The sequence below is a fragment of the Sarcophilus harrisii genome, chromosome 1 (genome assembly GCF_902635505.1).
Source record: "Sarcophilus harrisii chromosome 1, mSarHar1.11, whole genome shotgun sequence".
Classification (NCBI taxonomy): Eukaryota; Metazoa; Chordata; class Mammalia; order Dasyuromorphia; family Dasyuridae; genus Sarcophilus; species Sarcophilus harrisii.
In genome coordinates, this window is record NC_045426.1 from 302,414,815 (window position 1) to 302,431,207 (window position 16,393).

Below are 16,393 nucleotides of genomic sequence, written 5' to 3' on the forward strand. Positions count from 1 at the left end.
TCCCTCATTTATTAAAGATCTGGCAATGTGTTAATCCCCTTTATTTGTACTTATTTTTCATTATTTCCCTTGAAAAAGACTCATAAACCTTTTGTTTTTCCGGATAAATGTTGTTATTATTTTGCATAGTTTTATGAACTTTGTCATTTGTTATCACACTAAAATTATAAATTAATTCAAGTAATATCATTATTTTTTTTCCCTTGGCTTTGCTCAAACAGTGAATATCACACCAATAATTTGTCTTCCTCAATTTTAGAAAAGTAATACTTTATTTATATTATATGTAATTATATTTATAAACTTTACATGTGTTTTGGTACGTTAGCTTCCTCGTTTTAAGCATTTTAAATAATTATTTTGAAGAGATTTCTCTCAGTAGTCCTTCCAGACTTCTATTAATACTTTATAGAAATGCTGATGATTTTTGTGTGCACCTTGATTTTTTATTGAGGCTATTGTCACTTTTATGATTCTCTGAGGTTTTCTAAGTACATTATCAAATCATCTGCAAATAAGAATTATTTTGTCTACTCTTTGCTAATCTCTATATTTTTAATTTTGTTCTCATTATACAGCTAAAATTATGTCAAATATTTGTGGAGTAGGGCATGCATATTTTATTCCCTGCCATTCAGCTTTATTCCCTACCACTCAGGATTCTTTAAAAAAGTTACTTTTCATTAAATGCTTTTGGTGTGCATTTTTATAGCAAAATGTTTTATTTCTATGAGAATGTATTCTTTTCCTCAATTTTTAGATGTGTATATAGCTATCTTTTAAGTACCCAAAGCAGTTGTAAATGAAAAAGATACTCCTCTTTACTCAATCAGTTTTATAATATATGAAACATCTTACTATTTTATGCCAAGGAATATTTGAGAATTATTCTGTAATTTCCTTGTGCTCATTTACTGATTTTTATTTTGGTGAATGTACTTCATGTGGGTTCTTCCCACATGATCATTCTGAAGATCCCTTGGAAGGGATAAGATCCCAGACACTGAAGTCCTCAAACTTTATTGAAGAAAGCACAACTCCATTGGTTTGTCCACATTGTTTGAATGCCAAATGTATACTTGCCAAAAAGACTATTTTATGGAAAACTCACACAGGGAAAGATCTCCCTCAGTCCACATATCTGATCAGTTTCCCAGTTTTGCCATTTCTACCTTCATAAAATCTCTCTTATCCACCCTCTGTATTCATACAGCTTACTATCTCACTACAAGCCTCCATCCTCTCTAACTTAGATTTTGCATGTAACAGCCTTCTAATTGGAATCCCTATTTGAAGTTTTTCATCATTGCACTCCATCATATGCACTACTGTCAAAAGTAGTCTTCCTCAAATATAATGTTCGGGCTAGCTTTCTGGAGGTCCTTCGGATGGGCCTTGGTCTCAGCAGGATAGACACCACGAGAATGGTCAAGAATAGAGTCTAGATACAGGGGTCCTCAAACTTTTTAAATAGGGGGCCAGTTCACTGTCCCTCACACTGTTGGAGGGTGGGACTATAGTAAAAACAAAAGCTTTGTTTTGTGAGCCTTTAAATAAAGAAACTTCATAGCACTAGATAAGGGGGATAAATGTCCTCAGCTGCTGCATCTGGCCCGTGGGCCATAGTTTGAGGACCCCTGGTAGAGTCTTTATTCTGGTCCTGTCTTGATCTTAGTGAGAGAGGCATTGAGAGCCACCGTGAAGCTGGTCAAAGATAGAATGTCTATCTCCCAGTCGTTATTGGCCCTTATATACCTTATTGTAATTATATCATTACAACATACTGATTATGTGTGAACTTAGAGAACTATTACATCATTATGCAAAGTACTAAGTATATATGTGATCTAAAAAACAATCATCTCATCAATTCCACTGAGTTGACACCTTGTTTCAAGTATACTTCTCCAAAGTTCTGCCCTTTACACTTAAGCACAAATCTGTGCAAACTTCTACTCAGGAAATTCTAGTGGTTTCCTCTAGGCTAAAATAAAATCTCTTGTTTAGCTTTAAAAGCTAAAGCTCCATACAACCTGAATTAAATATCTTTCCAACCTTATTGGCTTTGCTATTGGTCTTGTACTTTTTCTCTTTCCTCCCCTTCCCTCCTTCCCTCCCCCCTCCCTCCTTCCTTCCCTTCCTTTCTCCCTCTCCCCTCCCTCCCTCCCTCCTTCTCTCCCTACTTCCCTCCTTCCCTCCTAGGGAATTATTATACTAGTAGGGAAATCAACAAAGGCCTAGTTTAGGAGGTAGCACATGAATTGAGCCTTGATAGATGAAGGGTCAAATGTAATACATTCTTGCCATGGGAGTCAGTCACTTGTGCAAACTGTAAACCAGTTTTAACTGGAATAGTAATGTGGAGGATGGATTAGAGAGGTTAAAAGGTTGTAGGCAGGGAGACTATTTAGGAGACTATACATGTTGTCCAAATAAGCATAATAAGGGTCTGGACTACATTACTTGTAGTATGAATAGAGAGAAGGACAAATAGATCTTCTCTGGGTTTCCTAACTGCATTGTAATATAATTTTGCAAGATATGCAAAAGAAGGGTAACATAAAATGTGGGGGAAAATTCTAGACCTTATTATCTTTGAAAAAACATGATCAAGGAAATAACAGCTAGCAACCATAATCCCACTTTACCCTTGTCATAAAAATTGTTTTTATATATATATATATATATATATATATATGTATACATTCATAAATTTTATCCTTGATAAAAATGATTTGAATAGGCAGAATTTGCTGATGTTCTAGAGCAGACCATATCTTTCTAGTCATATAGATAGTCTTATTGTGCTTGTTAAATACTTAAAAAAATTTTAATTTGATAGAGCAAAATGACTGGGGTCATATCTTTTTTGTGCATCTGTCAAAACCATATAGACTTACTTGACTCTTTAAGAGATCTACCCCCGTGTATTTTACATACACATCTGGGAATGATATGATGGGATTTATATGAGATAGTGTTTGCTGATTGTACAATTAAATTTGGAGTTTCTCTTTTCTGGGCAGTAAGATTGTAAAATCTTAAAATTTACTTTCCCTTTTACTTATATTGGATCTGGTCTAAGCTAGCAAACGCAATTGACAAATTTTACAGAAATTTCTTCATGGTTATGCTTTGAAATAAAGACTACATTTATCACAATTGGCAGTTATAGAACTTTTTTTTCTAAGTTAAATCTTAACTCAAGTGGCCGACTAGTGGTAGAAAGGAAAATTGCTTTGGATCTGTGGTGCCAAAGGGGGAAAATTGTGCTTTTGCTTTTCATCTTAGAAAGACCATAAGTTTCGTGTCAGCTGTATATTGTCAGCTTGTATATTTAAGTTATATGTAGAGTGCATCATGGCCCTGTAGCCATTAACTATATAAAGAGGTTAAAAAAAAAAAGCTTTTTTTTTTGTGAAATAAAATTCAAATTTAATTCAGATTTGCATTTAGAGTATTTAATAAGTGTAAAACCTAATGCTTTCAGAAATACCCTAAACAGTCATTTGCTTATCTCTGCAACTTAAAAAAAAAAAAAAAAGAATGCATTTGTCTGGGCAATGTAAAGTATTTACCCAGCTTCTGGCTGCATAAAAAGAGAAAAAGGAGAGAGGGTGGAAAGGAAAAGGAGAGGAGAAAAGAGATACACAGACACCTTTTAGGAATAATTTGTCATCTTCAGTAACTTCAAAGGCTTCTCCTTTAACTACAGCAGGATTTATTTTTAACTCCTTGGCTCAGGGTTTGTCAGATGATTCTGGCCATCAAACCGTTCGCTAAAGCTTGGAGTGCAGAGGAAGCGAGAATGGCTAAGGACGGGGGTTGTCTGGGAAGGGGGGCGGGGTTTCGGAGCTCGCGCGCGCTCTCGCTTGGGCTCAGCCTCCCAGTCTGGGAGAGAGCGGAGGGAGCGGAGAGAGTGGATTTGCAGGTCAAAGTGGGAATTAAAGGGTAATGGCTGCTTTCAGCTGCTTAAAGACATAATTGCTCAATTATTGGCGTTTCGTGAAGAGGGAGCCGGGACCCGAGTATTCACTGTACCGTTTGCTGCTGGGTGGCAAATTAATCTTTATTCCTTTGCTTGATGTTGCCATTCTGAAAGCGCCTCTAACCATGATCGATAGCTCCAAGAAGCAGCAACAGGGCTTCCCGGAGATTTTAACTGCTGGGGATTTCGAGCCATTGAAAGAAAAGGAATGCCTTGAGGTGAACAACCAGAAAAGTCTTAAGGAAGGTCAGTCTATGAATTGGGGCCAAGTAAAATCATAACTGTCAATCAACCTGCATGTTGGTACTTAATGTATTGTTATTTAAATTTTCAAACATGTACCTTTCATTTCCTGGGCTCTTTGTAACGAGGATGGCGATGTTATTGCTAATTATCTAATAATATCTGCTGGGTTTGTGCAGTAATCTAGTAAAGATACTTTTAAGTTAGGGTTTAATAAAAGTGTATTAGTTCATTTAGAAGTTGTGATGTTCTCTAAGGTTGTAGGTTTTTTCTCCCCAAATAAAGTGACTACAGTTGGATTTTTTGTTTGTTTTTTTTTAAGGAATACTGCTTCATCTTCATAGTTAGCTCAGCAGGCAGTTCCCCCCCACCCCCCTCCCCAACTACCAGCAAGGGTTTTTGGTTTTTTTTTTTTTCATTTAATATTTTTCTCCTACAAGTGACTGAAATTCTTTATCAACAGTCTAGAATTTGAACACTATGCTGTTCAGTTCATAAGCAAAGCATCTAGTTGAAGATGCTACAAGTTTTTCTTCACTGTGATGGTAGTTAATTGATCATCCAATTAATTGCTAAATTTACTAGAAATTTATTGCTAAACATTACTAAAATCCAGTTCTTTGCAGGAAGAATATGTGAAGGAAGGGACATGTATCAAAAAGCTTTGTCTTTACCAGTTGAAGACAGAGAGACTTGAAATTTAAGAAATCCAAGAGCTCCTACAGAAAATAATCATTGTTCCTGAGTTTGAGACATAAAGATCATCGCCTCCCAGTTTTTTCTAAATTAGAAAGATAATTTGCCAACCCTTTTTGAAAAAAGAATTATGTGTGTTTCATTTGCTTTGAGTTCCTGCCATCAGCCACCCCCTCATCTCCCCACACACTCTTGCTCATCAGATACAAGCCCAGAAATTAAATGTCTTTGGTTTTATCTATCAAATTAAAAACTTCAGAAGACAAAATTACATGAGTCTTATTAGTATTTGTTAATTTAGAGATTACTAATATTGAAAATTTTAAAATAAGGGTGCTAATTTAAAATGAATGTTTAAATTTCTGTTGGACTACTTTTCACAAATATATAGGAATACCTTGGTAGAAACAATTGAATTATGACATTGTAAATAGCAGTTAGGAACAGAGCAGTCATGTTGCTTCTGTTCTTGCAGGGTGGATCCTACTTTAATTTTCATTATAAATACGTTTTCAGGCTAAAATTTCTAATTTTAATAAGCATGCGAAACATTTTAAAAAATCAACCAAGCCATTAAAAATTGTTACTAATAAAACAACTGCTTCCATGAAATTTTTTAAAATTACTTTAATTGGAGGAATAAGAAAGGAGAAAAGGAGATCTGCTTGCAAAATAGAAATTCCTTCCCCAGGCTCTTGGGGAAGGAATAAAAAGGAAGATTTCACCAATAAAGAATATTGGAGAAATATAGAAAGCAGTAATAGAGAATAAAAAAGGATAATAGGAAATAGAAATATAGTAGATCCTCCTATTTGTATATGCAGAATAAGAATAACATGCTTAATGCATAATATTTAGAAACCCCTCCAGAGAGTACTGTTATTGATTAGATTTGTCCTTGGTAGCATAAATTTTTTTCTTTCTCTTCCTGTATCTCTTTCCTTCCTTTAATCTATAAATTCTTTCTTCCTTATTCATATTTCTGTTGTTTTTCTTCTTTTACTTTGACATTTACATTTTATAGTTTGTAGATATTTCTACAACCACAGAGAAATTGAAGTCTATATTCTTACTCTATTAAGTTGGAATGGTAGAGGGGAATCTGTTTTGTTTTATTTTGAAGAAGTCATATATATGCTAAGACATCTTCTTACAATTCTATGATCGCTAACACTGAGCTTAGATTTTAATCAATGTCTTAGAATATTTTGCATTGCACACATGATATTATGTAGATGAAACATGGTAGAGGAGAGCATTAAGCATTAAGTTTAGCATTAAGGTTCACAAAATTGGTCTGTTTCTTCCTAACTTGATAAAAGAACTAGGAAAGGATTTTAATCTAGATCTGACAAAAAGAGTTAAATACTTACCTCACATAAAAATACTCCCATTTTCTTCATCCAATAAGAAAAATTGGATTTCTGTGGAATTTAGTAAGAAAGTGCTGCGTGGAGGAACTATGGACTCAGTCAAATAGCAAAATTTGTGGAATATAAAATTAGGATAAACCACTAGAGACCTTAACTTCCAAATTCTTTGGCTTATATGTGAGATTTAAAAGGTTTTTATTGTTTAGACATTTTTTGACTCTTAATGACCACTTTGGGAGTTTTCTTGGCAAAGATATTGGAGTGGTTTGCCATTTCCTTCTCCAGTTCATTTTATATTTAAGGAAACTGAGGCAGACAGGGTTGACTGACTTGCCCAGCGTCGCCCAATAAATGTCTGAGGCTTTGAACTCGGGTCTTCCAGACTTCAAACCCAGCACTCTATCCATTGAGCCACATAATTGCTCATGATTTTTTAAAAAAAAAAATTGATCATTATCTAAAGACCTTTTCCAAATAACATAAAAACAGGAAAAAGCAGCTTAGTAAAACTTATCAGTATATCATTGCATCTGACTGTGTGACTCCAGGCATAAACATCCCCTTCCCAAATCTTTGAGGAGGGTATTTCACTAATGTGTGTTTGCACTGATCTGCCAGAGGGCTTAATTTGGGTCTTTATAAAAAATATGGCATCAGTTTGTTAATCTTGCCATTTTTGTGTAGTTGTCATGTGTGAGCTTTGGGGGATTCTATTTATTCTGTATCAGTTCATTCCAATCTTTTTCATGCTTTTCTGAATTCTTCATATTCATCATTTTTTACTATTTTGTACATTCTCAGATTGCTGAGCATTTACTTAATTTTCAGTTTTTTTGCTATAACAAAAATAACTGGTATAAAATATTCGATGTATATAGGATCATTTTTTTCTGCTTTTAATCTTGGGAGGTGAGGAAGAAAAGGGGATAAACATAGCAATAGGGATAAGAGTATTTTTTCATTACTTGGAGAGAATGGCATAAATGACACTCCAGACCATTTGTATCTATTCAAAGCACTACTAACAGTTTATTTCACTTAGCTGTCTTCTTTTAGTCCTTCAATATAATGTCTTGGAATAATAGAAACAATAGTAGCTAATAATTATAGTACTTTAAGGTTTGCAAAGCACTCTATCTTTGTTTTCTCCTTTGGTCTGCACAATCCTGGGAGGAGGTAGGTACTATTATGCTCATTTTATAGATGATTAGACTGTGGTACAGAAAGGTTAAGTGACTTCCCTAGGATCCTACAGCTAGGATGTGGCTGGGGCAAAATTCTTACTCAGGGCTTTCATGCCTTATCCATCGTGACAATGGCTGCCCTGGAAAGAAGGGGAGAAAATGAGATATGGAAGAGGATTAAAAGGAAGGTAGGAAAAAGACTGGCTTTTCTAAAGTATATATGAATATACAGAATATAATTAGGGACTCACCTCGGGCCCAGAACATTTTCTTGGAGGTATAAGTAAAGCATCAGGAGTCCCTATAAATTGTTTATTCTGAAAATCCCACTATCTTCATAATACCAGCTTCTAGGTTTCTGTTCTTGAATCCTAATTCTTTCTCTCAGTTCTTCTTTCACCCATCCCCAATACTTCTTTTCTTGCTTCTTCAGATTACCTGGAACTTTTCCTACCACTGGTTAAGATTGAGTAGAATCTTTATTCCTACTGATGAGAAAATGAATTGCCTATTACTGGTGCTGAATATCTTAGAAATCATATTGGAACTTTATGAATGCATCTTCCCTATAAAAAATTTTGTCATACACAAGGCTTTGTTCTGTAGTGTTTTTTTCCTAGTATCACACTTTTGGAACATTTTGAATTAAACAAGATTTTTCCAGGCTGACTTGTGAACTTAAAACACCTTTTTATAACCTTTTATCTTAAGGAAAATGTATTCTTATTTCTAAACATCTAAAATAAGAAAACAATTTATTATCAATTAAGTACTAATTACACAGCATAAATCTCAAATATTGGTGTATTTTTTTCTGGTATGGCTGAAAAATAAAAATATGTAACATTAGTGAATTTCAAAAATTTAGGTGATATTTCTGGAAAATTAATTCTCTTTAGCAAGTTAGAAGAGAGCACATTGTAATAATTGTTTTAACAGTGATACTTCAATGTTTCTTCAATCTGTAATTTTGTCAATATGTGTACTCTTTCACCAATGTAAATCACAGCTCCAATATAACTTAATAAATAGTCTTTGAGAGTTGCTTTAGCAACTAGCAGACAAATTAATCATTCTGCCTCCAATCAGGTACTGAATATCTTGATATATTTAGATAGGCTGGTCTTCATATAATAGCTTCTGGTCAAATCCTTTTTGTATGATTGCTTTCTCCAGGGTCCACACCAACAAGACATTAGGGGGATCTTTATATAAGCCATCTCAATTTAACTTTTTCTTCAGTATTCTGATACTTCCATGGGCCTGTGATCTTACCAGTGTGTGATTATTGCTTTCACTTGTGCTGAATGCTCACACCTGTATTCTCTGAAATTCTCTGAAAGAGGCCACCTAATATGCTAGTGATCTTGGTCTCTTGACATTTTGTAAATACCAGTGAGCATATATAGGCCGTCCATTGGTTATATACTATGTATATGGTTATGTACTTGCTATGTAACTGACTCCCTTCCCTTTCTGGTCATACATCTTTCTTATTTTATCCTTTTTACCACTTCTCCTATGCAGTTATTTATTGGCAATATGTCATAATCTATTAACACCCATTCACATGTGGATGATCTGCAACTTTAATTCCATGTCTGACATTCATACCATATGACAAGAATTATATTTTAGAAAAATGTTTAGTCATTTAAAACTATGTAATTTCTGAAAAGTAGCCCAATTCATCTTCTTTCTACTATTCAGTTATAGGTTCAGTTTGTTATCCATGCAGTACTTACCCAATACTCATCTAATCAAACAATCAACATTTTATTTGTTGTCAAACTGTGCCAATCAGGAATGCAAATATAAAAATTCAAATACTAAAAACTGCTTCCCTCAAGGAACCTATACTCTGTTGAGTGAAATACCATGCACACATAAAAATATAAAATATATCCAAAGTAAATATAAGACAAGTTTGTTTATTATGTTGGGGGGGGGCGGGGCAAGAGGAATGATAGAGGCAGAGACACTAGCAGTCAGTAAAAACAAAAGTTATTGTCCATCCAATTTTATTTCATAGTTTAGACAAAACAGGTATAATTTTTTACTTGTTTTTTCCTTGTTGGCCTTTTAAATGATTATAGATTTTGCTTAGAAGTCTCTGTAGTACTCTAGGGCTTAATATAATCAATATAATGTCAAAATATATATAGCCTGCCATCAGGTGGACCTTGCTATGAGTACAGAATTTCTCTTTCTTTTAGATTCTGCACTAGACATCCTCCATGACAGTGGATAGTATTTTTTTTTTTTTGACAAGTCTACTTCTCCCTGTTTTATATGTCTCTTTATATTGATAAGAAAACAGCTGATGAACCATGTTCTGTATTTCATCTTTGAAAGAATCTTATGAAATTTTTACATATGAGAAAAGACTATGACAGAGGTGAGCATTTGAAGCAGTAGTTTACTTTACCAAATAAACTCTTTTCAAGTCAACAACAATCATAATAGCAGCTAGCATTTGTATAATATTTTAAAGTTTGCAAATACCTGTCTCATTTGATCCTCACAATTATATGAGGTAGATACCATTAATAACCTCCAATTTACTGACAAGAAAACTGAAGCTTAAACAAAAAAGTTTTAAGTGATTTGTCCAGGGTCATATATGCATTAAGTGTCTGAAATAAGCTTCAAAATTCATGTCTTTCTGACTCTTGAGTCCAACACTTACTACCTTTTTTTCTGTTATTACTAAAAATATCACAGATATTTCAAAATCGGATTTTTCAGTGAATATAAGAAAAGCTTATCATAGTCAAGTTACTTGTTTACTACATCAGTAATATGGAGTCTGTTGTTTTTTTTTTTTTTTTAATTTATTCTCAAGCTTTATAAAATCCTCCAATTATTTTCAAAGTGAGGGGAGCGTGATTTCTGTTTCTACAGTTTAAAAAGCTTATGAGTAATTCAGAGAAAACTCACCAATAATACAATAAGTTCCCTTTAATTAAATATTTTCAAGCAGAGATTGGCCAAAAGGGATATTGAAGAGAGCATTGTTTATTCTCACTGGGCCTGGGCCAAAATGAGGTGTATTTAAGAATTTCTGTTCTTCTCAATGAGGAGGTTGGTCCAAGAGTTTTGGGGGGTTTTTTGGTTTGTTTTTGTTTTGTTTGTTTTTTGCTATAAACCTTTCTTCTACTCCCAACAATGGACCGCCACTGCCATCTCTTATACTGTGTGGTTCCTTCCTTTTCTGCACCCTGTTTGTTACCCCTCTGATACCCCTTTGTCATTTAACCACTTCTTGTTCATGGCTAACATCTACTGGTTAGAGATTTGTGACATTTTTATCTTCGTTATTTTTCAGCTATGAACCCAATAAAACCAAGTTTTACTGCTATGCAGATAAGTAATTGGAAATTATCTTTAAAAAAATAGAAATGTACAAAAATTCTAATTAGGCAGCTACTTGACAAATCTCTCACCCAAATCAGAGAACAGCAATAATTATGCATGAGTTTCTAATTCTTATTTATTCAATCACATGCTTGAATTGTCCTTTTCTTAACTGGGTTTAAATCAGAACTCTGATCATATTGGGTATTAAATAGTTAAATGTGTTTTTATGCCAAGCTCTTTTGTAAAAGTTGCATAAAATGGTTACAGAATTTTTTACATAAATTATAATTCTCAATTAGAAAGTTTTAATAAATAAGAGCCCTAAGTATCTCTGTCTAATCACTTACAGCTAAACCCAGAAAAACTAATTGTCTGAAGCTGTGGGATATATGATTACTATAAGAACAAGAATCAGTGTTACTTTCAAATTTAGGAGGCTTGAAACCATATAGAAAATCAGATTAGTGACTAACATGTTCCTCCATGTCAAAAATTCAGTGCTCAACAAGTTATAGATGCTAAAATAATCCAAATATTGTTGTGTGATCTAAGCATTTCTAATATTAAGGCAATTAAACAGATTTCTGTTTAAAATATTAGCATTATATTTAAATCTAATATTTATTCAGCTTGTGTGTTGTGGTGTTCATTTTCATGAGTAGGAAATTTACTTTTACAATTTTCAGCCAAGTTTAAATTTTTGGTTTTTTAAAAATTTAATAGTACTATTTAAAATCAAATATGCTGGTTATTTGAAATGTTTTATGTCCATTACTACTGTAATTTAGAGTCATTATGTGAACCTCAGATTCCCAGATAACAAATGATACTCTTCTAATTCATCACAACTGTAACAAAAACAAAGCGAGAACTTTTTGAAATCTAATTAATTTAAAAGAACATGCTCCATTTTAACAATTTTTAATTAGTACAGGAGCAGTAGCCACCCACTAAGTTACCAAAGTATTGTAAGGCTAAATGATGAAAATGCACTTTTTCCCATCAAATGATATATAGGTTAAAGTTTATACAAGTCCAAAATGTGACAATTATGAAAATAATGGAAGTTATCCTGTTAATACCTTAATTGTTCCTCAAGTTTCATTTTTATTCTTTAAAGTATAACAGGTTACTGATATAACTATTTTCTAATTATTTTAAATTTATCCTTTTATGTCAACAACTGCCTTATTTGCTTTCTTTCATTTTTTTGTACTAAAAATATTAATGCCATGTGAAAATGGTCTTTCTGTTTTTTACATTATCCAAGAGTTAGATTTATTCTTAAAATTTCTTCCCACTCTTGTTCCAGTCAAGAAATGGTGATGAAAGTTTATTTAATCAGTACAGATAGCAGAGTTCTTACAGGACAACTATCAACTTATTTTTGGCTTCTTGGCTTCTTTGCATTCCAGTTTTTGTGATTACATGCTACTTTCAGTTCTCTGATTCCATAATTCACAAAACAAATCTGTGACAATATAATTTCAAATTTTCCTAAAGTATATTTGATTATCATGTGTTTAATTTTGTCTTTGTAGTCTTCACTGTATGAATTTTTCATATGGAACTTTAAAAAAAGTTATACTTACCTTCTATCCCAATCCTCTCCCTCCCATTTATCTTCTAACTTTCTTTTTCTTGCCTGATTCTCATCAGTACAGTTATAGATCAGAGTAATCCCTTTTCTCTCTCCAAATTTCCCCTCTGAATTACCTCCAAATTCTCAATATACGACAGAACAGTTGAAAAATAAGTTTAGTGTAATAACATTAGCATTATAGTTAACATTTATTTAATAGTACTTTTTTTTAAACTGTGTTTACACAGGAAAGTATTATTAAAAATATTCTAGCAAACTACGCAAAGCAAAGCAAATTTAATACCAAATTTGCTCAAGACAACTTTGCTTAGTATTTTATATAGCACACTGTTTTTAGAAAGATTTGAATAATAGTTATTGAAAAGTGTATACTTAAAGATTAAGGCATTCTCTGACTTTGAATTGAACTCCTTTTTCAAAAGTTTGGGCAGGAGAAGGAATACTTTTCTTTTTAACTTCTCATCTTTAGCAATTCTGAGACTGTAATATTTAATGTATGTGGCAATACAGAATATATAAATATTCTGTTTATGATATTTATGTGTTTAATACTATAGCTGATTATAAAGTAATGGGGGAAATGAGAAAAGGATTTTGTATTGATTAAAATTCATTGTAATGTTTGCTACTATAATAAGCTTTAGAAAGAATGGCTAGGTGAATTATTTCAATGGCTTTAGTCCTATTTTATTTTGATAAAATTGACAGAATCTAGAGCTCACTTATGACTTGATTGGCAATTCTCTTAATGTCTCATTTCATTATTGATTGGCAGTAAATTCAATGAAGAGGTTTGTCTTCTCAGTTACAATAGGATTAAGTAGGAAACAGTTGTGGCTGAATTCAGTGGTCCTCTTCTTGCAGTGGCATATAACAGTGATATAAAGCAATATGCTTTGTGTATTTTTCTCATATAATACTCATAGACTTACACTAATTATCTCTACACTTATTTTACTCAGTTAACTTAGTATTCAGCAGCAAACACATTTTGGTGATGTGATTTCTAACTCTTAACAATCTATGACTGAGGCTTCAGATTGCCACCTGAGTGTCTTATTCATACTGTGCCTTAGTAAATTTAGTTTATTCAACATAATATAAAATATCTTTCAAAGTGTGAGGTTTATCAATCCCATTGAGTGTTTTAGGAAGTGAGAGCAGTGAAAATCGGTGAGGGGGAGAATAATTCTGTTCATCTACCAAGGATGATCTTTTTAAAAAAGAAAGACATATAGATAAAAATGTAATACTACTTTATGAAAATTACAAATCTTTCTAATATCTCTGCCATTTTTTGTTGAAAATGTCAGCAGTAGGACCCATAGATGAATAATATTTTCTAATACTATAATCCAAATAATTAATTATATTAACTTATTTAGGAGAATAGTTACTGTGAATATTTTTGATAAGGTATAATCATTAAAGACTAATTATTTATACAATTATATTTTTGAAAAAGATAATTTTAATTGAGATTTTTGCTTTTTAATAATGAAGATAAAAGTTTTAGAGAAAAACAAAGACATTTTATTAAATTTTGTTAGCTCTACAAACAGTTCTAATATTAAAAATCCTCACATGTAAGTCTTGCCATGTACTTGTAGGAAAGAACTTCATCTGAGGTGCTCTTATTCTTGACATATCTCTAGTGCAGTCTGCATGGCAGCTTGTCCCCTCATTCTCAAATACCTTTGGCAATGTCTCTTTGTTGGGACAGATAAAGCCAGACCTAAATCACTGACAAAAATAAGTTATGTGTTTGATTTTTCTTCCCTTAAGAACATGAACAAAACTATTTATGCTCTTATTAGTAATGATATTTGATAGTTTTCTGTTTGTTTCTGTGGATTTTTACATGTCCACAATAATATTCTAAGATTTTATTATAGTCTGACAAATGTACAATCTTGACATCCTTTCCTTGATGCTTTCACACAGCATCAGTCACAGGTGATGTCTTTTGATGTTGATTTGTTAATGATTATTAATGAATAACAATCCAATTTAGCTTATGAAAATTTAGAATGAAATATACTTAATTCTCTCCTACTATGAGAAAATTGAGGTGTAAACATATGAAGTTTACTTTATTCCCTAAATTTTATCACTGCTACCAATTTTAGTGTGAAATGTGTGATTTATTTAAAAATTCTCATTTCCCCCTTAACAATAGCTTGTTTTGATTGTTCATAATACCAGGAGTAATTATGTACATGAATGATCCTGTTCATCAAAAATGAAGAGTACTAATTAATAGTATATGACCTCTGGCTCTCTTGTTTTGGGCTCACCTTGTCAAAAGAAGTAACTAGGAGCAATACTTAAATAATAGCATCACCTTTCTTCTTTTACAAAATGTTTGCTAAGAGGAGAAAGATAATAGAAGAGAAAATAGAAGAGGAAAGGATTAATCATAAAAATAGTAAACAATGTTTGTACAGAACTTTTAACTTTTTAAATATTTTCATTTTTAATACCTATTTCTCTTGTTTAATATTTGTATTTTTTTAAAAAGCTAGGAATATACTTAGATGAAGCAAAGTAATTCTTGGAAAGATGCTATAAAAGTTTACTAATCATTCATAGTTATGGTAATCTAGTGGGAATGAGGATCAGTGTTCCAATATCAATTCTAATAGTCTCGATCATGTCTACCATTCATGTTTCCATTGTCTTCTATGTGACAGTCTTTATTAAATATTCAGAGATGGTAATATTTAATATCTCACTGCCAAATAAAACCAGCAACATATTAGTAATTAAAAGATGGATCCTAGATTTCATGGAAATTTTGAGATCCGAAAAGAGGGCTGCAGTTTCCTGACCAGTCCCACCCTTTCTCTTCATTCAAATCTGGGTCCACCTTATTTTCTATCTATGTTCTCTTTCCAAGATGTACATTCTGACAGATAAGCTTTATAGGTTGTTCAATTACCCTTTTTCAGTATTAATAAAGTCTGAATTTTCCCCACAATTTACATACTTTCCTGTCCTTTGTATATCTTATCTCATAGGTGTATTACTTCAGTGTGGCTTTACATATACTTGATCTAGTCAACTGCTTTTCCACTTTTTTTCTCTTTAGTACTACCTACCTTCCCCTATAATTCGATTAAATGTTAGGGTTTTAGAGTGGTGATTTTACTTTTTTTGATGGAGAAAAAAGTTTGTCAAAATTTATTAAAATCTTTCCCATTTTTCTTGTTTGTTGTTCACCCTTTTTGGGTTTGTTTGTTTTTTTCATTACACTTTATATTGGAAAACAAGCGTTTCTATAACATGGTACAATTAAAAAGATGATTGTATATGAAACTGCAAATCTTTTATGCACAATGTGCTCCATAGCACAATTTTTGCTATTCCTTCTTATTCAACAAAATCATGTGAATTTTTTTTTTTGTTTCTTCCCTTACCCCCTTGCACAGATGCCTACTATTAGAAACAAATAGGTATGTGTAAAATTGTTCTAGACATATTTCTATTTATCAGTTCTTTCTTTGGATATAAGTAGCATCTTTCTTCAAATGTCCTTTTTTTGTTGTTGTTTTGTTAATTTAGGTATTTATATTGTCAAAATAACTTACTTTAATTAATTTTAATTTATTTAAAATTTAAAGTCATTCCTAAAATAATATTGCTGTTACTGTATACAATGTTCTTTTGTCTGCTCATTTCACTCATTATTTTGTAGAAATCTGTCCATGTTTTTCATTTTTATTATTATTATTATTATTATAACTTTTTGTTGACAGTACATATGGATGGGTAATTTTTTACAACATTATCCCTTGCACTCACTTCTGTTTCAACTTTTCCCTTCCCTCCCTCCATCTCCTCCCCTAGATGGCAGGCAATCTTATACATGTTAAATATGTTGTAGTATATCCTAGATACAATATATGTGTGTAGAACCAAACAGTTCTCTTATTGCACAGGAAGA

General features: G+C 32.4%; 1 protein-coding gene across 6 annotated transcripts in view; it reads left to right on the forward strand.

The window, feature by feature from the left end:
* The window catches only part of MRTFB (myocardin related transcription factor B), a 240,255-nt gene that overhangs the window by 144,352 nt on the left and 79,510 nt on the right, over positions 1–16,393 (forward strand). The window contains exon 1 of one of the 6 annotated variants that reach the window (XM_031944465.1): positions 3,851–4,234. The exons of the other annotated variants lie outside the window; for them this stretch is intronic. Within the exon in view, the coding sequence (XP_031800325.1) occupies positions 4,114–4,234 (121 nt within the window). The 5' untranslated portion in view covers positions 3,851–4,113. Of the gene's footprint in view, positions 1–3,850; positions 4,235–16,393 lie in introns of those variants that run through there. 6 annotated transcript variants of the gene reach the window in all.